At 48.5% G+C, this 24,682-nt stretch overlaps 1 protein-coding gene across 4 annotated transcripts in view; it reads left to right on the forward strand.

The window, feature by feature from the left end:
- The window catches only part of AGAP1 (ArfGAP with GTPase domain, ankyrin repeat and PH domain 1), a 574,797-nt gene that overhangs the window by 484,732 nt on the left and 65,383 nt on the right, over window positions 1-24,682 (forward strand). For all 4 annotated transcript variants that reach the window (XM_043462059.1, XM_043462060.1, XM_043462056.1 and 1 more), the window contains 3 exons: window positions 14,693-14,847; window positions 18,141-18,231; window positions 21,100-21,322. In XM_043462059.1, the coding sequence (XP_043317994.1) occupies window positions 14,693-14,847; window positions 18,141-18,231; window positions 21,100-21,322 (469 nt within the window). The remainder of the gene's footprint in view (window positions 1-14,692; window positions 14,848-18,140; window positions 18,232-21,099; window positions 21,323-24,682) is intronic.

Raw genomic sequence — 24,682 nt, forward strand, 5'->3', positions numbered from 1 at the left:
TTGTGTGTTTGATTTTTTTTTTTTTTTTACCATTCATGTTCCTTTCAGCTTACTTAAATTTTGACCTTTCCCTTGCCGTCCTGGACTGGTGATGTTTAAATTACTTCAGAAACCTATTTTCTCCTCTTTTTTTTCTTTTCCCTTTCTACGTGTGGGCACTCAGTGTAATATTTCCCAAGTTATTACAGTTTTTAAAAGTGTTAGTATCAGGTGTAATGATCTGTAGCCGAATACAATAGTGTGCCGTGACATTTAAGTAAGAGTCTTAATTTGTTTTGTGGAAACATTCTCCGTAATGCTCTCTGCAGCTCTAATCCAGGAGCAGCCAGGCCCGCGTCATTTGCATGGGCTGCTATCGCTTGTAAATTCAGTATATTGTTGTGTTTCTAAAGGTCGTCTGGTGCCAAAGTTCACAAATTGACTTGCGTTGCTTTTTTCACTGAAGACAGCCGTCATTGCTTTTGTATAATAGCAGATTGAATTCTCCCCCTCCCCACCTTCATTTGAAACAACACAATTATAAATTGCCCTTTTTTTTATGATTACAAATGTCAAGGGTCAGAATTATTTTGATGCCAGGCAAAAGAAAACCACCGCCATCAGCCCCAGCCCTTGTAATGGAGGCTGGTGTATAATATGTGCGATGCAAAATAGGTCACAATCCAGCGATCTCAGTATAATAGGGGGACTTTTTTTTTTTCACTTAAGTGCAAGCCAAATGGGTCAAGTAATCGCAAGCTCGTGCCCTAACACTAATTGACTTATTTGGGGATGATTATAACTGTAATATTTTTCTTAATGTCACTGTTTTCTGGGCTGTTGATTTTAGTGATTGCCAAGCAGTGGCATTAAATCTCTTGTAAATTTTAAATTGCATGCTATTTCTGTAAACAAGTCCCCCTCTTCACATCCCGATCATTAACCTTTGCTGATTTATATCACCATCCTTTTTTCCTTCCTTTCACAATTACTCCTGTCTCGCCACCGAAAGCCCAGCTCTCTGCCAGAAAAAAAAAAAAAAATAGGAATCTGAAAAACAAAATTACATTTTCATGATGGCTTGTTAAAGACCTATTGTTTTAATCATAATCTTTTTTTTCATTCCTCAAGGGGAAACTGTCGTCTGTTAAGGTACCAATGGAGCTTGACCCCCACCCCCACCTTGGTATTTTCTTTCAAAGCATTCACTCAAGAGAGACAAAAATGAGAGAAAAGAAATAGAAGCTTAGAAACAGTCACCTGCAGTATCATTTTTTGCTGTCTTTTAAAGGGTTTTAAGTGTCCTCATTCACTATGTTTTAATGTTAGTTTTTCAATTTAAGGTTCAGAATCATTTCTCTTCCCTCTGTCCCTATCAGATATGTTTTTCTTGTGTGTGTGCATTTGTCACAACAGATTTGTTGATTGACTTCCAGCCTTTAAGCAATATTTGTGAGGTCTGGTTTTACCTGTGGTTGTATACCAAACTGGGGTGGGGGGAGGAGGCACCCCTGAGACTTGCTCACGGGGTCTTCCTGGAGATACTGGCAGGGAAGTGTCTCACAACAGGTGTGACGATTTGCAGAAGTGGGAACTTCTCAGCCGTGACCAACCAGGTAACCTGCAGAGTCCGCCCTGCCCAGCACTCCTGGGTGGGGCGGGACCATGATGCTCTCCGCTCTCTGAAATCTAAATACGGCAACACTGCAGTGCACTCAGGGTCCCGTCAACTGCCAGGACTCAAGGTGGTCCTGAAGATGCTGGAGTAAACAGTGGCCAGTTCTCTGTCTCACCTTCCTTCATTTCTGTTCAGCACACGATTACATTTATGAATCTTCAGTTAAGTGACATGACCAGTCTTCATTTACTTTGGGTTTCTTTCAAGACTGTTATCTGTATGTACCAAGTCTCATGTCTTACAGCTTTTCAGATGATAATACTGGATTCATGTAACTATATGAAAATATCAGAATGCCTTTCTGATTTCTCATCTTTTCCTATATGGTATCACTGCCTATTTTCTGTCTATAAATTGACCCTTCATGAGAAGTCATGTTTCAAACATTCTAACTTTTGTTGTAACCTGAGTCCTTGAGTGTTCCCCTAAACATACCCATCCCCAAATGGAATGGTTTTTTAAACTGGTTCGCTTGAGTAACTTGTTCAGAGGTACCCATAAAATACTGTTGACACCAGAGTTTCCTGTAGAAGGAGTTAGAACTTGAGTTTCAGGGGTGGTGGGCAGGCCCTGTCTGGGGAGCTTGTCCACACCCCTCCATGAAACCCCAGAGAGAACAGCTCAGACATGGTAGGGCTCACCCCAGGAGTCAGGCTGGTGACAGACGGGCAAGACCAAGAAATGAGCCTGACGGTCTCACTCCAAAGCCCTTTCTCGCTCATATTCATTCTCCTGGCCCCAGGGCTACATCTCCTCATTGAATCTTCACTGCCAGGTAGGTACTTCGTTACAGGTAGGAGTTTAAACAAGTCAGACGGTTTTCTGCAGGACCGGGAGCTGGCATCTTCCAGAGACAGGCCACGTGCCCGGATCTCTCAGCTCCATGACCCTTCTCCTGGGTTCTCGTGGAAAGAGTCAAGGATGAATATCAGGAGTGGATGAAAATAAACAGAACTAATTAGGGACACACATGGACAGGAGTAGAAAACAAACAAAAATATGTTCTCTTCCACTTTTTTTTCTGTCCACTGGGGCTAATTATCTCTGAAAACCAAGCTGGAAACCTCATTTGTATGTATTATATTGCCCTAACTTTTAAACCTCCGTTTACTTTATAAAAACTCAGTTCTTTCCTCAAGTTGGTGACATTTAAATTCCTTCAACAAGAATGCAACTTTACTTTTTCCATCTCGGAAGCCTGTGTGCGAGGTGGGTTGGAAAGTTTGTGATGTGATTCTTCACTTCATAGCTGCCTGTTAAGCCGAGGGGAAATCGTATCTGAAGTCCAGTGGGTGAGGCTGGACTTGGGAATGTTCAACTCCAAGGGAAACATGTTTCTGGAAACAGAGAGACCTGAGCAGAAGCGGACGTTGTGTAGCAGGACACACGGCCAGGCAGCCAGCTGTGTGGTCTGTGAGCAGCATCACCCGGGCAGAATGACACGGGATCCGTGTGCGTGTCCTCGGTCCTCACGTTCCCTGAACTGTTGGGGTGGGTCGGACCATCACCCACTGTGCGGTGGGCCAACCATGGACTCTTCTGGGAGTTTTCAGCTCTCCCTGCTCCTACAGAAGAAGGCCCATGGAAAGGCGTAAATGGGTAAAGAAGAGATATATTGGGGATCAAGGAGCATTTCCGGGGGTGTCAGGCCCACCCACGTCGTATGCATGGGACATGTCAGTTGAGTACCAGCTGGGTTCAGTACAGCCCGAAGTGCCGGCTCAGCCCTGGTGTAGACTCCGTGTCTGTGGATCTGGAACTCGCCCCAGAGGCAGGCATGTGATGCTTGTCTGGGGTCCTTGGCCACCGCATGAAGGCCAGATGGGGGAACTCGGAGGTGCCAGGCACCGTGGTTCCACCCAGGCCCCACTGTGGAGAAGCACAAGTTTCATTCCGGCTGGTCTCTTGGGCCCCGGTCATGCTCACACCCGCTTCCTCCAGTGGACGGCCAACAGTGTCCCTCCTCTAGGAGTGGACACAAGCAGGCCAGTCTGTGGCCGGCCTACTCTGCGATGTCCTCTCCACCCTCTGGAGCCCTCAGGCATAGATCTGAGACACCCACCTCATCCAGGTCCTGTTCCGTTACAGGAGATGTTCACGTGCTCCCCCCTATCAAGGTCCCGGGTTCCTGCCACGATGCAGGTGCCCAGAGCTGGACCCCAGGCAGATGGAGGGGACAGGCTGACAGTCAGCCCAGGGAGGGTCAGACAGAGATCCTGAGGCAGGGTGAGAAAGGAGAATTTCCAGCCAGGCTCTGGTGGCCTGGAGGTCGAGAGGAGACTGAGGCCACATTGGATTCGGGGGTCCGGAGCCCTGATGGGCCCCAGGGCTGAGGGCTCAGATTTCCTGGCATCCTGTCCTGCGACCACCCCCCGTCCCAGCGGCCTTCCCCAAGCCCCGTGTGCCTGCTGACCTGTGCGGGGCCACCGTCTGAGGCTGCCTTCCACGCTACAGCCAGGCTCTTCACCATAAGTCATTCGCACACTTGTCGTCAAAGCCTGGTTCCTGTTCAGAAACCATAAAACTATCTTAAGCAAATAGTCCTGGTCTGGTTCTTGCATCCCCACTTCTTAGCTCAAAGCTGGGGCCATCCCCACGCCCTCTCTGCACCTCAGTTTCCCCATCTGTAAAGTGGGGACAGTCAGTGAGGTCATGTGTCCAGAGACAGGTAACGCGGCGCCCGCACTCACCACTTCACTGCTCCTAGTGTCAGAAATGCCACGGACACTCTCAAAGAAAATTCAGAAGGTTGAGCATCGTTTACATAGCAAGGAGCTGAGATTCAGCAGGAAGTATTGCCCCTGAAAGTGTAAGAGGGGGTTTTAAAAGTCAAACTTCTTTTTCCCAGACATTTTTCACTACCTCTCCCAGTTCCACTGTACCCTCGTCCTCCAAAGACCCATCAGACGTAGAAACTGGGCTTTTGAGTCCAGTATGCCTGCGTCCGATCCCAGCTCTGCCATGTCCCCACTTCATGAACTCCTGGCCTTGCTGGGTCTCTCCTCCCCTGCTTAGATTTCTTTCTCCAAGATGGAGACCATAAAACCTGCGTCAAAGCACAGCTGAAGAGGAAACTGAGAGAGGCAGATGAAGCCCTGACTGTTGAACTGTGTACACGCTGGTTGCTGTGAAACTGTCATAAAGGCTTACGTCATGGCAAACCATCTCTGGGAACACACTGCACGAAGCACAGACATTTTAGGCCCGTGGAATGTGTCCATACAGGGCAGGATCGGCCAAAGCCAGCCCTCTTCAACCACGAACGGCCAAGATCTCATACAGATAAATCCAGATTTAGGAAACCCTTTCATGGGCGCTTGCTCCAGGATTTGGCTTTCTGGGGAGAGAAGCAAGACTGCCAGCTTTTTCCAGCCCTCAGCATTTCAAAGGAAGATGAGACAGGTCATCACCCCTTTGCTGAGCTGCAGCTGGGAGAGGAGAGCTGGAGGTGGGGGCAGCGTGGAAGGTTCCGGAACCTGCCCGTCGGAGTCTCCTTGTTCTTACCCTGGGCTCTGGGCAGAGGAAGGGTCCTGGGCCCCATGTCCCAGCAGATTCGGAGAGCAGGGGACCTCTGAAAAGTGATGAACTTAAGTTAGAATGAGTAGCAAATGGGAAGCGCATAGAGAATCACTTAGTAACAGTGTATGGAGCATCACTTAGTGACCAGGTAAATGACAACAGGGGTCTCTAGGTTCTCTCTTTCTAAACTGAAAGCTGGGGCCTTGAGTATTCCCAGGATGCCTGGGCCCGAGCGGGTGCCAGGCAGCGTGTTAACGTAGCCACCTTCTGCCTCCTAAGAAGGTTTCATTTAGGGATCCAATCACTCGCCGTAATTTAGAAGTCGCGACGTGGGCCCCAGTGGTTCGGGGAGCAACAGCTGTCTCGTGGCCTGGCTCTCCGGCTGCCCCCGCACCTCTGTCTAATGTGTTGGGAAAATCAAAACCTTCTCTGTGTTTCATGAGGATCTTCCTGTGATAACGCAGAGCAGTAAACAGTCCTAACTCTGTGACCTCCCTCTGGGGTCTCGCTTTTTCACGACATGAATTCTGCTCTTGTCCTAAATTAAGCCACAGTACAACACTTCAGTCGGACTCTGGGCTAAACAAATACATTTACCAAGCTGAGAGCTTGCAAAAATATTTACCTGAGAACCATGACCCGTGTGTGTCTATAAAGACTAATGATTTTTTTTTCTTTTTGTTTAAAATGAACAGCTTCTCAAGTGCAAGAGGGCATTTTTTTTAACTAATTTTTTTTCGCTATAGGTCTTGGGTCTGCACAATCCCAGACACTGTATTCTTCACATTTATGTTTTCTTACAAAAAACTGAAAATAAATAGAAACTGACTTTCAATGTTATGGTAGGTTTGGGCTGAAATCTTAAACATGGGTCATTTTCATCATAATTGGGTAAAATATCTAAACCACATGCTTATTGAATATTCGCTTTGAAAGCAGAAATATTGAACTATTTTATAAATTGTAGGACTCCTCAAAATTAGCATAAAAGCCTGAGGCTGTGTTTGACCAAGCCTGGCATAGTCTCCGAGGGTATAGATTGTGCGGGAACTAGGAAAGGGGCAGACTAGCAAATGCATTCCATCTTGGTTTCCAACTTAGATGAATAAGTTGGAAAAGTTCTACCTGGAGAACTTTGCTGACAAAGGTCCATATAGTCAAAGCTACAGCTTTTCCAGTAGTCACGTACGGGTATGAGAGTTAGGCCATAAAGAAGGCTGAGCACAGATGAATTGATATTTTTGAACTGTGGTGCTGGAGAAGACTCTTGAGAGTCCCTTGGACAGCAAGGAGATCCAACCAGTCCATCCTAAAGAAAATCAACCCTGAGTATTCATTGGAAGGATTGATGCTGAAGCTGAAGCTTCCAAGTACTTTGGCCACCTGATGCAAAGAGCTGACTCATTGAAAAAGACCCTGATGCTGGGAAAGATTGAAGACAGGAGGAGAAGGGGATGACAGAGGATGAGATGGTTGGATGGCATCGCTGACTCGATGGACACAAGTTTGACCAGGCTCTGGCAGGTAGTGAAGCACAGGGAAGCCTGGTGCACTGCCGTCCTTGGGGTCACAAAGAGTCGGACACAACTGAGCGACTGAACAACAGCCTGGAGAACTGGACTGGGAAGGATTCTGAGGCTCCATCAGGCTGTTTGAGGTTGGTGATGAAGGTCTTTTCCTGGCAAAAGAAAGGAAGGCACAGCACACATTTGTCTTCATAGTCCATCCCACTCCTTCTTGAACCACTGAGCTGAGACCAGCCGGGCGAAGTGGGCAGCTCAAGGTTCCTAGTTAGGACATGGCAGGGCAGGAAGGGAGAAGGGCACTGTGGGAGAGAGGACCCCAAAAGTGGGAGCCCAAGACCTGAAGGATGCAAAGAAAAGACAACACGGAGCTTCAGGCAGGAACAGGGAGATGTGTACGGCTGAGTCCCTTTGCCATGCACCTGAAGCTCTCACAACATTGCTAATCGGCTCTACCGCCAACATATAACAGAGAGTTAGAAGGAGGAAAACGGAGCAGGGAGAAGCCCGTTGCAGACTCTGCTCGGGAGGAGACGTGCGTGACCAATGGTATGAGTTGCTGTTAGCACGGTCCTCAGGGTCCTGTGCCGAACCCTAACACGGAAGTCCCAATTCTGACAACAGATGTCACGAGCGCAGAGGACGGCCGTTTCCCGCGAGCCTTGGCTACGCGATGGTCGGGGCACTTTGAAAGGGTAACCGTCAAAAAGCCTGGAGTCGGTGACGCCTCGACTCTTTGGCCACCTCTACCCATGGACACGTGGCCCATCCATCCTGGACACTGTCATCTCTGCACCATTAAAGTAACAGGTTTTCATCGTGTATTTGTCTTTAACTACATCCAGAAGGACGCTTAGCTTCATGCATAGAAATGGACATCAGGGTCTAGGTTCCAGCTTTGTAGGGGAACTGGGGAACACGGACCAGACTCCTCATCTGGCCAATGAAGAACGTGGAATGAATGATGTCTGAAGACACCTTGAGTTCTTGCAAATGCAGGAGAGAAACAGATCTATTCGGCATCACCATACACAGTACACCTGCAACTGGCAGGCCCTTCTAAGCCACTGTGCATCCGACCAGCAGGAGGGTCCGGACCCTCTCAGCCTCCGCAGAAGCACGGGGCTCTTGTTCTCCTGGTGGGCAGCTCAAGACGGACCTCCCGCCCCTCAAGACGGGAGGCGCGCCTCTGTCCGTCTCGCATTCCAACCGCTCCCCAAAAGGCATCCTTGTCAGGCGTGCCTTGTTGAAAACAACCTCCAAGTGGAAATCAGTTGCAGCTGCCTTTAGCCCTTTAACCCTTTGCCTGCTAAGATTCCGCAAAAATAATTGATGACTGATTGGCCCATTAACCTTTAAAAAAAAAAAAGTTTGACAGCCTGGACTTGTGTAATGAGGAGGGATTTCTTGTGAAATCAGTCTGATGGCTGAGTTGCTTGCCCCTAAGGAGGCGAAATGAGCCCCACGGGGCCTCGTCTGCATAGAAACTGGACGCAATTAGTGTAATATCCGGTGTTATTAATGTCGTTTGGAATAATTGGGCAGGTCGGTTTCGACAGGTTCATGGTGCTAAAATACTATTATAGTGGACTTTCCACAGCTAACCGTTAAACACGGAAAACTGTTTAAATCCCTATGAGCCTAATCACAGAACTTTATGAAAGCGCTAAGCCCTGGAATGTCACACTGTGAGACAACACTGGTCTTTCTTTTCGGGCTCTGGGTGTGGCGGGCTTTGATTTTTTTTTTTCACGACCAGGGGACCGGGGGGTTGAATTTTCATGATCACCTGTGTATCTAAGGCTGAGAAACAGCCTGTCCCTTAGATGTCATCAGGAATTTCTGCAGGCTGAATTCTATATTTACAAAATGAATTAAATATAAGCCACTGTGATGGTCACAAAGAGCCGGTTTGTAGTAGTGAAACGAAAACACTTGAAACGCAGCCAGTGAGAACTTCAGCCTTCTCATTCCTCATCTTCTAAATGAGGGTGACGTTGGAGAGGAATGATCTGTCTTTCTGACTCACTGGCCTCTCACTGCCAATTATTTTTATTTTTTTTTTTATCTGGTTGCAAATACTAAAGTAGCATCCCAGAGTCGCTTCAGGGATGTGAGGGGGTCCTTCTGGTCCGCTGGTGGTTGGAATGGGGCTGTGTCACCTATAGAAGTCCTGTATGAACGTGGGGAGGAGCTTGTGAATGTCCTGTCCACACAGACGAAGGGGTAATATTTAGTATTTAGGTCCCCAGATCTGCTGTTTACTTAATGAGTATCAGCTCCATGGTATAGAAATACAAGCCAGGACTAAATCTAGAGGTTTACCGTGTGTTGACCTAAGAAGATGATGACCAGGCAGCAGCTCAGAGGCTCCCATTAGGAACAGATCTTTTCTCCACTGGATTCATCAGGACTCGTTTGGAAGTGATGGAAATTTAAATGGATTTAGGCAGAAAAAAAAAGGGGGGGGAGGAGAATGGATTAGCTTATCCAAACCAATTGCAGGACAGGTGGCTGGAGCTGGCTGCAGGGACCCCGGGGACCTGGCAGGCATTGGGTCCATCCCACCCCTGCTTCCCTCTGCTGGTCAGCAGCGTTCTCACCTGTCCACAGGTAGTGGCCCTGATGGCAGAGGGTTTCCCACCTGTGGATAACCAGTGGGCTGTGTCTGGTGAGGTCCCAGATGAGATGGAAGGAGTTCTTCGGCCCCGACTTGGATAAGAGCAGTTGGTTGATGTGCCCACCACTAGGACAGACCACAGCGGCCACGAGCATCCCCGGCTCTGACTGTCCTGGTGTCCGTGAGCATGTCCCTCCTCCCCATATGGACGGATCGCTTGCTACGGAGCAGGATATGCAGGAAGACGGCAGCTGGAACGTCCCCAACTGATGCCTGCCAGACCCACAGCCGTGTGTCCCCAGCATTCTCCAGATGTGACGAGTTAAAAAGAAATTTGACACTGGGGATTCCCCGGTGGTCCAGTGGTTGAGACTTCAGCCTTCCAAGACAAGGACACAGGTTTGATCCTGGCGTGGGGAGGGGAGAACTGGGACCCCGCATGCCAAGCAGTGCAGTCAAAAAATTTTAAATATAATAATAATTTTAAAATACAAAAAAAGAGAAATATGGCACCTAGTAACCAGGAGTTTCTGGGAAAATTACCTTTAAAAGAGCTCATTACCATGTTCTGCCATCAGGAGTGAGGGGAAAATAACAGAAAAATTCACTTGGAAGTGGGGAGACCCCTCCACCTCCCACTGGACACCCTAGGAGAAATTTTTTTAATGCTTGTTCATTCTTAAGAAACAAAGCAGTGCTGGCCACCTTGAGAGAAGAAAGTGATCAGAGTAAATGAGATGATGCCAAGAAAATCCTAGCATTTTTCCTGACACAAACTTGGAGCCCAATAGTATTGTTTTCATATTTATTATTCCATGCAATAGATTCATTACAAAGAAATAGGTTTTCCTTCATGGAAGTCATATGTAGCATGATTTAAAATGTAACTGTTCTATAATCCTTTTTCTTTTTTTTTTAATCTTGGGAGGCAAAAGAAAGTCATAATGCAGATCTAATTCAGTTCTGAAAACTCTTAACTGTATCTGTACGTGTTAACATATTGTTGTTGTTTAGTCCCTAAGACGTGTCTGACCCATTTTCGACCCCATGGACTATAGCCTGCCAGGCTCCTCTGTCCATGGGATTTCCCAGGCAAAAATACTGGAGTGGGTTGTTGCCATTTCCTTCTCCGGGGGATCTTCCCAACCCAGGGATTGAGCCCACATCTCCTGCATTGGCCAGTGGATTCTTTACTACTGCTCCATCAGGGAAGTTAACATGTTGGGCTTCTGTGGTAGCTCAGCTGGTAAAGAATTCGCCTGCAATGCAGGAGACCCCAATTCAATTCCTGGGGCAGGAAGATCCCCTGGAGAAAGCATTGGCTACCCACTCCAGTATTTTGGCCTGGAGAATTCCATGGACAGAGGAGCCTAGTGGGCTACAGTCCATGGGGTCGCAAAGAGTTGGACACGACTGAGCAACTTTCAACATATTAACCTCCCTCAAAAAGAAAAACAGCTGCATACCAGCAGTATCCAGGGAAACACACGAAGCCATCAGCAGAAGCTGGGGTCCATGGATGCTGCTGGTGTAGAGTGATTGCAACTAAACTCCATGCACAGATTTAATCCCTTCCTCAGGAAGTGAGGTCACCTAGCTGACCGACTCTGTATAAAGACATCTTCGCCAGGGCCTGAAATCCAAAAGAAGGCTGGGAGTAGCCCCACCGTGGGCTGCCGCTGCACTGAGATGGCATGGGAGGTGGTCCATCCCGTCATCCTCCCCGTCTTCCCAGCGCTGAGTTGGGCCCCGTCCTCCAGGTAGCCCAGATGTCCGCATCCGCAGCTCAGCAAAGAGCCTCTGAGTGTGGCCTGCTGGGGAGAGGCCAGCCCAACAACAGAGGCACCACCTGAGGCATCTTTGTTCCAGAGCTGTGGCCTGATCCCCCATGGACAAAACTTAAAGGAGCGTCCCCTTGCCTCTCCAGGGTGAGGGCAAGCCATTCGCTTAAAACAAGAGAAAATTCACATAAGAACGTTTGGTCAGCGTTTCACTACCAAAGTGAGCTACTATGGATTGGAACGCCTTGACCATAAGTCCCGACACATACCTGCTCATGGCTGAGAGGGGCCTGAGTACGTGCTTCATACCCTAGAAACACAACACACTCACGGCCAGTCACAGCCACTACCGCTTATGGCTGCGGCTCTCTCGGTCACCGAAGTATTGGGACTGTGGGTTCTGATTCCCATATTCATTGTTCATATAATTAATTGTGTGCCTTTCTGGCTTGACAGTCACCCCGCTGGACTCCCCCTCTCAAAAGGACACTGTGTCAGATGAATTGAGTTTGGGGTGTTTGCACAGTGGGTTCTCAATTAGGACGTGAAACATGGTTTTGCTTTCCAGGGTCATCCAGGCATGTTCCCACGGCTCACCTTTCCAATCCCAGCCTTTTCTCATGAACTGCTGTCAACCAGGCTGGGGGCAGGGGACGCCCTGCTTTCGTTTGCTCTTTTGAGCCTTTCTGGTGTTGCATTATCATTAGTGGACCACCCAGGCTTTCATCTTCCACAGACGAGTGAAACCTCTCTGGCCACGCACGCTCTTGAGTCAATTCATCACCTTAATGCGGTGTGAGGTTCTCTCTTTCCCACCAGCTAACACTGACTACAAGTCCCAAGTCACCCTCCGTATTGTGGCTTTTAGGGAACTGTTTGGCTCATTCACATTTCTTTGTATCTCTCCTTCCCTCCCTCACAGATGAAAAGAAATGAATTTATAAACAGGTACATCTAAATGTGATTTCTGTTAGATCCTTGTATACAGAAATGCAAGGACAGGTGTTTCATTATATTGGTCGTCTATCTTGCCCATTTACTAACTGCAAGTATTATTTTTTATCATTTGTAGATTCCTTGGGGTTTCCTTTAACTGATGTGAAATGATTGCTTCTAACATTTCATCCTTAAGAATAATGTTCTTTGGGTTTGCATAGCTACTCTTTGTCCACGGAAAGAGGATTCCCTTCTCTTCCTAGTTTGATAAAAGATTTTAACCATATTTTAAATTTCTGTCTTCTTTGTTAGGGCGTCATACATGCTTCATGTCATGAAGTCATACATACTTCTTTTCTCATAGAGGTGAACCCTGGTATTGTCTCACGTGTACATAATTTACCGAGGTCTAAAGTTAGTCCTTAACTCTCCTGGGCAACAGTGCAAAAAATCCTAGGGCATTTTCACTCCTGGGTCCCCATCTCCACTTTAATTTCTCTAGAAGTGGGTACTTTCCCCAAATTAGACATGATAAGAGAATCAGCATTTGGTATAGTTTTTGTTTAGACGTATCTACATATATATCTATTCATTTGCTCACCAACCCATCTGGCTCAAACTTTCTTTGTAGAATCTTCCGAATTCTACAGTTCCATTAGAGAAGGGCGCTTGGTCATTGGCTCTTTCAGTTTTTATATGAAAATATTTTTATTCCACTCTGGCTCTTGGAAAAGAGTCCTCCTGGCTCTGGATGTCCAGTGGCATCCCAGCCGCCCTTCCCCTCCCGCTTCATGGACCCTCTCGTTCAACCTGTTCACTGAGCTGTCCTGGGTCTGCTCCATATGATGCCCAGTTTGGCCCCTTTCATGGGGTGGGCCTGCAACCTGCTCCTTTCCCCCCAGCGCTTTTCCATACCCCCACAAAGCACCTTTATCACAGGAGCTCTGAAGAGTTGCCGGGAGGGAAGGTCACAGACGTGTGAGAAGCTGGTGGGAGTCGTGGGCCCTCTTGTCAGAGAAACGTGACCCAGTGAGGCTGGTGCGCTGGTGGGAGAAGCCCTGACCCGCCTTCCCCAGCTGCTCAGAGCAGGACCCGTGGACTCAGGCTTCCCCCACCAGCAGGTTAAGCTCTGAAAGAGCAGTGATGCTGATGTTGCATAGAGCGTGATACTATCGTCCTCAAAATACATAAAGACTCCGTGAAAAGGTGGCGCAGGCCTGGTTCCGAAGCAGTCGGTGTTTGTTTAGGGGAGCGGTCCCCTGGCCCCAGGACAGACACGAGTGTTTGGCCCCCACTGGCCCGGGATCAGTGAGGTCGGATGAGAGGGTCTCTCAGTCACAGGAGTAAGAGCTGCTTCTCTTCTGAGACCAAAGGGGAGGTGGTGAGGGGCCTGCAGGTGGTTGCAGGTGCTTCCGAGGCCCAGGGAGCATCCTTGTCTCAGAGGCTGAAGGGCTCCCAGTGAGGCGGGGCCTTGGGAAGGGGCGGGGCCTTGAGAAGGGGCGGGGCCAGCCCGGGCAGTACGGGCCCCTCCGAGGTCAGAGGCCATGAGGGGTGCCTGGGACACAGGCTGAAGGAGCCAGGAGCGTGGCAGACAGGTTTGTCAGATGTGAGCAGAAAGAATGAGGCAAGAGACTAGAGCAGCAGTCCGCCAGGTGGGCGCTGGGTCATTCGCATTATTGATAACGATCGCTCACCCGGGAGATGGTGACTCCGCGCCGTCCAGCAGCCAGTGACGGGAAACCACCGATTGTCTGAGACGTGGCGCCCGGAACTCCACGTGCAGACGTCTTCACGGTTCCCCGCAGCTGGCGGTGCCGTCTCCACCCAGCACCTCCTCTGCCTTTTGTTTTGTGTCGGAGGCAGGAGGGTAGATGAGAGCAGCGTGCCCCAGCGGCCGTGGTGGGGTGTCTCCTGGCCCAGACCCTTGTGGGCCTGAGCTGTGTGGAAAACGCGCTGAAGAAGGTGGATTGCCCCCGTGGTAAGGGTGAGGAAATGAGCCTAGGACAGCTGAGAACTCGTCCAGACTCCGGTGTGCCAGCTGGTGGGGCAGGATTTTGAACATGGGGGCCCTCTTCCTGGTCCACAAGGTGCCCCTTCAGATCACCTGGTATTTGGCTCGCTTGTCACACTGAGTCTCCCCACTGTACCTGGTCTTCTGCCCTGAAATGACAGACGCCCTCGAGGCCTCCGTCTTTGCTCTGGTGTTATCTGTGGATCGGGGCCAGGGGCTTGTAAGGAAATTAAATTGCACCCTGAGATGAGCAGGGTTCACTTGATTTTCAGCCCGCTGTCAATTTCAGAGCCCGGCACCGACTTACAATATCAAGAACACCAGTTACAATACAATATCCCCGAGTCGCTTCATCTGTGCCCAGCACAGAGGCGCTGACATCACACGCTGGTTTTCCTTTTTCCTCCTCCCCTGAGCATTGATTGAAACCCAGCTAAGCCACGCTGGCTTTAGGAACCGAATCCGGAGTGTTTGGAGGTGTGCGGGTTCAGATCTCCGCGGCGGGGCGGCCGGTCCTGTGTGTGCCCGCGGCCCCATGCAGGCGCGATTGAACCCAAAGGCCCTTTCATGACCGGGGACTTGGCAGAGGGGCCTCGGTCTCATGAAAGCTAAACTCTTCATCCCCACCACTCTTCTGTGTTTCAGAGCAAGAAGAAAACTTTGAGTTTATCATTGTGTCCCTCACTGGCCAGACGTGGCACTTTGAAGCCACCACATACGAGGAGCGAGACGCGTGGGTCCAGGCCATTGAGAGCCAAATCCTCGCCAGCTTGCAGTCATGCGAGAGCAGCAAGAACAAGGTAAGACCCGGAGCAGCCGCCCCCAGGCCCCCAGCCCCAGCCCAGCCCCCAAATCAGGAGCCACTGACCCTGAAAGGGAAACAGGCGCGGGCAGTTGGGGGGTGGGTGCATCCTGTGAGGCTGTGAGATGGCCACAGAACATTCACTTTTTCCAAGCAGAAAGGGAAATGATCACAGAGATAATAAAGCATTGTCGATGCGTATCCTGCATTGTATATTAGTATCGTAGCTCAACCGGATGGCAGAGTATCCTGTTTTAAGTCTTTTCTCTCCCAAAGTCATCCCAAATATAAAGTATTGACCTTTGATTGTAAAGGATGGAATCTTTTGTGGCTTATGTGTCCACATCCGTTTTTATTGTTTTTAGGCAGAATACCCTCAGGAAAAGAAGCACTGGTTTAAAAAGAAGCCTTGTTCCATTCTCACAAATGTCCCCCGCCCAGTTCAAATCCATCTCAGGTTAGGAAACTGTCCCTTGGTACTGGCTTCAATAAAAAGTGTATGCATGTATATGAGTGTGCAGAGAGTTCAGGGAAGGTAAAAGTCTGTTTTCTAAATTCTGTTGATAAAGCCTGGTATGTATCTTTATTCAATTAGCATTAATTCCTTTGCATTTGTTTAGCCAGGAGAAATAGATTTTAACCTGCATTTTCTGAATTACTGCCCCATAATAGTCCTTATACAAAGGTCGTTTTTCTCATTTTCTTTTTCCAATCAGAGTATTCCTTCAAAAATCATTATTTTTATGCTTGGATATTTTAAACCCCTTCTCTGGGACACTAACGTCTTAGAGAGCATTTTTATTTTTTAGACTGTGAACAACTACAAACCAGGAGAAAGAGCATGGCCTCTCAACCTGCAATTTCATTTGTAACCATTTAAAGAAATTTCTGCCAATGATTTATGTTCAGCTTTGTCATTAAGAAGGGAGTCTGTCTTTCAGAAAGATGGAGTATCTATTTTTATTACCCTCTTTAACCAGGGTAAACCAGACCACAGTCATTATTATTATAATGTAATTTGCCTCTCTTTTTAAGAGAAGTTTTATACCCACAGTGGGGAGAGTCAGGGCCTTTCATTTCTGAGCACCTTGGCTTTACTTAAGTCCTGGATGGCCACAGATATGGCTTCTGAAACAAACTCAGGATGCTTCTGAGTCTCCTGTCAGTAGGGACCAAAGATACATGTCACCCACAAAGCTCAGGAACCCGGTTTCAGAACAGGAATTGGCTGAACAGACAAAACACATCTCCAAATTTTGCATAAAAATCACAGTAGCTCACATCGGACTCTGAACCCACACCAGGTGATCGGACTCAGGAAGGTGGAGGACAGCGCTGGCCTCTTCTGGTTCACACTCTTGCCGGTCTCCTCCCAGCTCCCTGCTCTGTGAACATGGCCAGCATCACCTTTGGGCCTGATGCAAACACCAGCCTTGAGATGCTGCCCTTCCTCTCTCCCTGGACATGTGCCTTCTCAGGCAGGCACCACTTCTAGAAGGAGGACTCGCTGGGCACAGAGGAAGGCAGACCCGTACCCGTTCACCTTGGGCATTTGCTGACCAGGCGTGCAGGTGCACAACATGGAAATAATACCCACAAGGAACAGCTGGAGGGAAAAGAATGGGCTGTGAGGTATTCTAGCTGCCCGTGGATTATCAGTTTGTGGCAATCCCAGAGGTTATAAAGGTAGACAGAGGCAGTCACATGTGTGTGCGTGCACGCACACACACACACACACACTCACTGCAGATGCCAACAGAAATTGTTCAACACACTTTGACTATTTGGGCATCTAAGCAAAGGGAATAAAACCATAATGATGTATTATGCTCTCTAATGGTAGCACTTAATAAATTGTAGTTTGTGATTAAGTGGTCAGATATCAATTATTTAACAGCAAACAATTTGACATAACGACGCTTCAATTTATGAATAATTTTTACACAAACATCAAGCTTATTCCAAGTGTCCTCCGGGATTTATTTGGCTTTGACCATTATATTAAAGGTGTCCATCATAAGCCTTAAAATCCTTACAAGGTACATCCTTTTACTGGCCACCTCTATTTTGAAAAATTCATCCTTAGTAAATAGTCGTGAATTCGTGTAAAGTTTTAGCAGTAAACATATCCTTCACAGCACTCTTGATAGTAGAGGAAAGCTGGAAACAGCCTAAATGCCCATCAAAGAAAGCTTCATAAATAAGTCATCATAAGTGGAATATTATGCAGTCATTTAAAATGATGCCAGAGTTATTATGACACTTTCTCTAAGAAGTCTTCGTACCGAAAGACTGAAAATCAGTAACATCCAAAATCAAATTTTAAAATAAAAAAAATAAAACTTTTGAATACCCATCACATCAATAAATAAATGAATTAAAATGATGCCAGAGGTTATGTGACGCCATTGAGAGGTGATGCTATGTCATTAGACAGATTCCAAAGTAACATATACTGTGCCATTTTTTTTTTAAGCTCTTCTCTCTATATGCATGTGCTTTTTTCAAAGAAAGGCTAGAAGAATAGATATCAAATTATTAATAAAACTTAACTCTGATAGTTTCTCATTTTTATGTTGTTCTTTTCCCCCTTTGTATTTTCTGACTTTCTCAGAAAAGACGACGAAGTATGTGTTGAAGTATAAATGCCCCCAGCCACCCGCACAGTCCTCTCCACCCACCCCCACCCCCACCCCCACCCCCCCAACCCCCCACTGCACGGTGGCCTTGTTGCTGTGACAACTGGCCGAACGGGAAATGGGAAGTGAGTCCCCAAGGCACAGTGTGATGGGGGTGTGGTCTCCTGACGAGGAACCACCAGACCTGTCTTGGGCACCTAGTCTCTCATCTGACGCATCTCACCACATGCTCCTGATGTGTTTTCCATCAGCTGGGCCCCATCCCAGAGACAGCCAGTGTGCTGGGCTCAGCCCCTACGTCTTGTCCGACTCTTTGCAGCCCCGTGGACTGTAGCCCACCAGGCTCCTCTGTCCATGAATCTCCCAGGCAGCAATCCTGGAGTGGGTTGCCACTTCCTCCTCCAGGGGATCTTCCTGACCCAGGGATCGAACCCCCACATCTTTTACATCCCCTGCATTGGCAAGCAGGTTCTTTCCCTCCAGCCCCACCTGGGAAGCCCAAAGACATCTAGAGAGGAGTCCCGTTTTTGAACCTAACCTCGTGTTATGTCTGCTCACGATCCATCGGTGGTTCCCGGGTGTTACCAGAAGTCATGCACACTTACCTCGGGGTCCTCACGGCTTCCGTTTATATGTCTCCCTCTTTGCCCAGTCCCGGCTGACCAGCCAGAGTGAGGCCATGGCCTTGCAGTCGATACGGAACATCCGCGGGAACTCCCACTGCGTGGACTGCGAGACCCAGAGTGAGTATGCGTGAGGACGGGAGGCTTCGCCCTGGACAGAGTGGGGTGGGGTGGTCGCACGCAGCCCACGCTGCTGCAGACCCGTGTCTATCATCCGGTGTGTAAGGTACGTTATGTGATTTCATGGTGTGGAAGGCCTTGCAATGTTTGGACTTGAACACAGTGCCCTTCTCACAGAAGCCTCTCTGATGGCACCATAAGTATTTCTCTCTCTCTGTCTCTCCTTTTTTTTTGATTACATGAAGTGTAGTTGATTTACAGTGTTGTGTTAATTTCTGCAGAGTGACTGAGTTGTCCCTGTGCGGATGCTTCTGCATATTCTTTTCCACTCTGGCTTATCACCAGTCCTGCTGATGCCTCTTGGCAACCCCATGAGCCACAGTCACATCACCGGTGCTAGGGCTTCGGTCAGCTGCCCACATTCTGTGCCGTATCCAACACCCGGGGGACACCCCATGCAGACTTGGTGCAGAAAGTGGGCCGGACCGGAGGTGGGGAGGGAGGCGCTGGGAGTCAGGGCAGCAGCAGGACGCACGGCTGGGTGGCTCTGGTTTGTTCAGGGAGAGGCCAGCTGCTGCTCAGGTAGGATTGGGGTGACTTAACAGGAAGATCTCAGGACTGTCACACATCAAAGAGAAGGGGAAAGCCCGCCTGGGAGAGAGACCACCCCAGCTGGCGGGGCAGCTAAGAGCAGGACGGTGAGGCCAAGTCTGTGGCCTCCGGGAGACAGAAGAGGTCTCTTCTGCATGTTCCTGGAGGGACTTCTTTAAAGCATCTTCTTTTGTTTAAAATTTTAAATTTTACTTTCAAGCCACGTCATGCCATGAAGTTAGAAGAGAAGTCATCACGTGAAGTGTGTTTTTATCAGAGATCCTTAACAGCACAAAATCTGAGTACTCTCAGAACCTCCATGGGGAGACATGTCCGTGATGGTTTCCACCACCATCTGGAAGACCCCTTTAAAGGGAATATTCCGTGGCTCACTGGCTTCACGGTGTGTGGCCAATTGGAGGGCAAGAGAGTTTTCTGGGAGTGGGCCGGGCAGGCGAGTGCCCAGTCTGAGGAGGGTGAGTGGGAAGGGGAGACTGGTTCAGGGGAGGCTCTGGGGCCCATTTGTTTAGAGTGAGGCCACGTTTGACAAATGTGGAGAGAAGAGCGATCCTGAGCTTCCATTTCTAAAATGACATTATCTCTCAGGTCTGTGTCCAATCCCTCCAGACATGGTCTGTCTTAATTCTTGTGACTAATAGTTGGCACTGCAGTGGGTCCCACTCCTAGAGGGACATGAACAGTCTGAAAGATCAAGTTAGACATCCCAGGTCACCAAAAGAGCCAGTCACGGAGCAGGATTTAATCTAAGACCGCGCTGTGTTTTCTCAGAAGACAAGGGGAAGACAGAAGGACTGAGGTTAAGGGCATAAGAGATGACACAGTGGCAAAGCCATTTGGCTTTTTATGTGTTATCATTATTATTATTTTTGCAGGCATTCGTTTCTTTTTCCCCAACCAAGACCATCTCTGAGGTCACAGACCCCTCTTCTCGTGTGTCCCCCCTTCTCCTGCCACCCTATGATCTCCTCCACCCGCTTCCTGCCTTGCTATGTTAAATGTTAAACAAATGGCTGGCTGATTTCTGTTGAATTAGCGTGAAGTCACTCCTGGTCATTTGCCATTTATAGAATGATTCCAAATAAATATGATGTCAGTTACCTGGTTTTTTTGTTGACTCTTCAAGTCTACCTGGAGTAAGGTATTGATTATTCCTGGATGATTTAAGCCTTATTTGCTTCTGCCAGTGGTGAAAGCCGTTGACAGTCAAGGTCAGCCCCCTCTTTGGAAATCAGCTAGTGATTCTAGCATGAAGCCGGCCCTGGGCCTGAGTCCTCAGACTTCTGACCAGGACAGCGGTTCCACACCAGGCGCCCCAGGGCTGTTCCCTGGACTCATGAGATGTCTGTGGTGCAGTGTCACAGCCCAAAGCCTGTTCCGATTTGTTCTGAGTCAGGGTTGACCGTGCTGAGCCAAAACCTAACCATCTTGCCAGCAGTGAAGGATGGAGAAATGGGAACTGCTTGGCTGGTTACCCCTAAATAAGATCACTGAGAGTCCAACTTTCTCATTATGGTGTGCCTCTCTTTCATCTTTGAAATTTGCAAGCATGCCCACCATGTCACTAAGAACGTTGATGTGCCCCTGATGCAGGAGGGTACCGGGGGCATTGTAGCTTTGGGAATGACCAGCTGTCCCTCTCTTTCCTTCTCTTTCCCTGCATCAGCAGCCATCCCACGAGAGACACCAGGTCATGCCTCATTTCGTTTCCCTGTGTGTCTGCTTGCTCAAGGGGTTTGCCCACTGGGTGTGTTAGTCGTTGAGTCTTGTCTGACGCTCTGCAACCCCTGGACTGTAGCCCACAAAGCTCCTCTGTCCATGGGATCTCCCAGGCAAGGATACTGGAGTGGGTTGCCATTTCCTTCTCCAGGGGATCCTCCTGACCCAGGGATTGAACCTGGGTCTCCTACATTGTAGGCTGGTTCTTTACCATCTGAGCCACCAGGAGAGCCTGTGGAAGTACCCAAACGTGCATTTTTCTCTCCAAACCAATGCTTTCAGTTGTATATTGTGTGGGAAATTCTAAGGCCTTGGCCAGAGCCTTAGATGTTTGAAAGTTGCCGCCATCACATCAGACCTCCTGAGATGCCTGAGACAGTTGCAAGTGGTGTCCAAGGGAGCATGTTTAAGGCCCTGACTCCAAGGAGGGACTGCTGAAGTGGGAAGTCTGGTTAGCCACTTGGCTCTTGAGATCCAAGGGCCTTGGGAGTGAGTGATGACGGTCCGATCGCATCTGGCGTCCCCTTCCTCCACCCGCAGATCCCAACTGGGCCAGTCTGAACTTGGGAGCCCTCATGTGTATCGAGTGCTCAGGGATCCACCGGAATCTCGGCACCCACCTCTCTCGAGTCCGGTCTCTGGACCTCGACGACTGGCCCATTGAGCTCATCAAGGTGATGTCGTCCATCGGGAACGAGCTGGCCAACAGCGTCTGGGAGGAGAGCACCCAGGGGCGGACGAAGCCCTCGCTGGACTCCACAAGGTAGGGGTACGGGGAGGCGGGTGCTCACGCGGCTTACTGCTCAACAGAACCAGGAGTGACCTTAGCAACAGCCACCACAAGAACCGCCCCGGCCACCCGTGGGAAGGCTGATAACCCAGCTCGAAACGTCTGTGTTTAAAATCGGTCTTCCGCAGGCACAGATAATTCAAGCTCCTTAATTTTTTACTTTTGTTTTTACACTTTGGGGATTCCTCTCCCTCTCTTAGAGACGTATTAAGCTTCTAACCTGAAGAATATATCACTTTAATTAATACATTTCTAATAGGCATAAGCTGTGCTGTTAACACTAATTACGGAATTTGGGATTCTTTTGATTTTGTTATTCTTATGTCTTTAATAAGCATCTACTCCATTGGCTCCACTCCCCTCTGACCTCTCACTAAGTGAGTTGATAGTAACCAAACATATTTTATTTTCTAAACTGTATCCCTAACACATTTAATCAACCAAGCACGGCGTACGTAACATGTGGTGGCTCCTCATTACTGTTAATTGTTACCCAGTGTAAAAAAACGCGTTTATTTTGAGGCCATTGTGTCTCTCATTTTTCATTTACAGCAATTATAAGCCGTTTTTGAGTATACATGCATATTTAATGTACCTAAGAGGTGATAAAATGACGTGTCTTCTGAGAAAGCCTCTTTCACGGAGGCAGGGTAGACTGTCCCGTCTCCGAGGCTGTTCTGAGCGGGCATGTTCCGGCGTCGGAAGCAGAGGTGTGGTGGGTGGGCACAGCCTTCACGTCTCAGGTGTGTGCACGGTGAAGGGGGACGCTGGGTCTCCCAGCACCAGCGCTCATGTGTTTTGCTGGTGATCAGACAAGGAAACCTGGGTGTCCGTCTATGGGTGGGCCAAACACAAGGGTAAGAAGTCGGTCTCTGCCGATAAGCAGTGATGATGTGGCAGGTTGGTGGGCTTCATCAACGCTGAACAATGAATTTGGGGTGCCACCTTTGGTTCACTTGAGAGAATGAAGCTGGTGTCATTAACCCTACTCTTCGTATTAGATGCTCTGTGGAGAGCGGGTAGGGGTCCTTGAAAGGTGCATGACGTCTCTCTGTTTAAAACCTCTCAGCTCAGTGCTGTGAGCTCCTACATAAGTTATGTCGTGTAATATGCCCTGTGGGCAACTGTCCTACAAACTGAAGAAGTGATACACTTTATAGTTTTTAGAATTTGATATAACGCTAATATGGAAATCTACTGGTTCATCCACTAGGGGCATTCTTCAAAGATTAGTTCATGTTTTAATATGTATTTTTTCATACATGTAGTTTCCCTAGAGGGTAATTAGATCTGAATAAAGAAAAATGATTGAAAATTGGATTGAGCTTAATGTATGAATGCAGAAAACGTTGAAGTAAATTGGGAAAAGATTAACTTTATACATCTTACTGTTTCTGTGTAAAATGAGCATATGCACTATTTTTAATACCATGAATTAGAAGAGTTTGTCTTCCCATCTGTCATAACTAGAAACTGTTTGGAATGATTAGAAACAAAGATGTAGGTTAAGTTTTTAAGTGGGAAATATTTCTTAATAGTTTCGTCTTCATAAGTGAAGACTGTATGTGAGAGTATTGTATTATTCTGTCTTGAGTGTTTTAGTTAAGTTCCTGAGTGTATGACTTCCCCTTCTGTGCAAGATTATACGTATTGTATCTTTACAGCTTACGGACATTTGAGTCTTCCCTTCTCACAAGTGGAGTCATTGTCATGAACTTCCTATGGTGAGGATGGTATGGTTATGTGTTCTTGCCCAGCGTAACTTTGGAGTTTCTAAATTCTGTTCAACTCTTAAGAAGATAAAGCATGTTTGAGAATTGACTGTGCCTTTGGTAATTGGAGTTGTAGTTTTAATTAAACTCAGCAAATACTCATCGAGTGCTTTCTCATAGAACAGAAGTGGTCGCCAGGTGATGACCTTAGGTCTGCAGTGATCGGTGTATGTGCTCAGAGCCGGCCAAGGATGCCAGGACCCAGCGGCATTCATAGACGGGAGTGGTCTATGGTCTCAGGGAAGTTCAGGAGAAATGTCTTCTGAGCTGGGCTTGGAATCATGGGGTGATTCTCCAGGCCTGGTGGTGTGGGGAGCATGTGGTGGAGGCTTAGGCAAAGACAGGAATGCCAAAGGAAGCCTGGGGGTCCCTGGGGAGGTGGAGCCATGGATATAGTGAGGGATGGGGAAGGGCAAGGCCACAGAGCAAAGACCTCGTGAGCCAGGGGCAGTGCTTTGACAGCAACTCTGGGGGTGGGCGGGCTTCTCTGGTGGCTCAGCTGGTAAAGAACCCACCCGCAAGGCAGTAGACCTGGGTTCGATCCCTGGGTTGGGAAGATTCCCCTGGAGAAGGGAAAGGCCACCCACTCCAGTATTCTGGCCTGGAGAATTCCATGGGCTGTATAGTCCATGGGGTCGCAAAGAGTCGGACACAACTGAGCAGCTTTCACTCTCACTGGGGGTGGGCAGAGGGCGGGCCGTTGGGGCTGTTCATGTGTTCGTGGATGTCCCACCTGTTCCCCGGAGGACCAGAGGCAGCCAGCAGCATCGTAGGAAGAGGCGGAGACAGGCAAGGAGGCCCGTCTGAAGGTGGTGGTCCTGGTGGGACGGAGGGAGAGCCTCAGATACACTCAGAAACCACTCAACATAATCGCATCATGAAAACCCAGACCCCCACCTCCTCCGCTACCTCCTGCATTCTGCTCAAACAGAAAGGAAAATGAAAAAGTTTGGCCTGGAATGTCCGTGTGGAATTTCACCTACGATGTGAGAAGCAATGCCTGGCCTGGTCCCTGCCTCCCCAAGACCAGGAGAGATACGCCCCCCACCCGCCCCACCTCGCTGTCTCCGCAAAAGCGGTGCTTGCTAGCGCAAACAGCTGGAGGGCTCGCTAATGTGGCCCTAAGGTAATACTAAAAAGAAATATTTTAATAAATTTTTATCTCCATCTGAGGAAAAGCCAAGTGCAATATATCCAGTCTAATTCTTTGAAAAGGGGCCCAGCTGTTTTCCCGAGAAGCTCCGTCCATTCTGTCTTGTTCAGAAGATTCATTCTGACAGTGGCATATAATTAGAAATGTGCTGTTCCTCCCCCAGCACGCACGCATGCACGCACGCACGCACGCACACACACACACACACACACACACACACGCTCAGGAGCATAGGCGAGTAGAACACAGCAGATCCTTCACATACACACACACACACACACACTCAGGTCAATGGGGAAGTAGAACCCGGCAGATCCTTCACACACACATACACAGACACACACAGGTTCAGGACCATGGGGAAATAGAACACAGCAGATCCTTACACACACACACACAGGTTCAGGA

This window comes from Cervus canadensis, chromosome 2, assembly GCF_019320065.1.
Source record: "Cervus canadensis isolate Bull #8, Minnesota chromosome 2, ASM1932006v1, whole genome shotgun sequence".
NCBI lineage: Eukaryota > Metazoa > Chordata > Mammalia > Artiodactyla > Cervidae > Cervus > Cervus canadensis.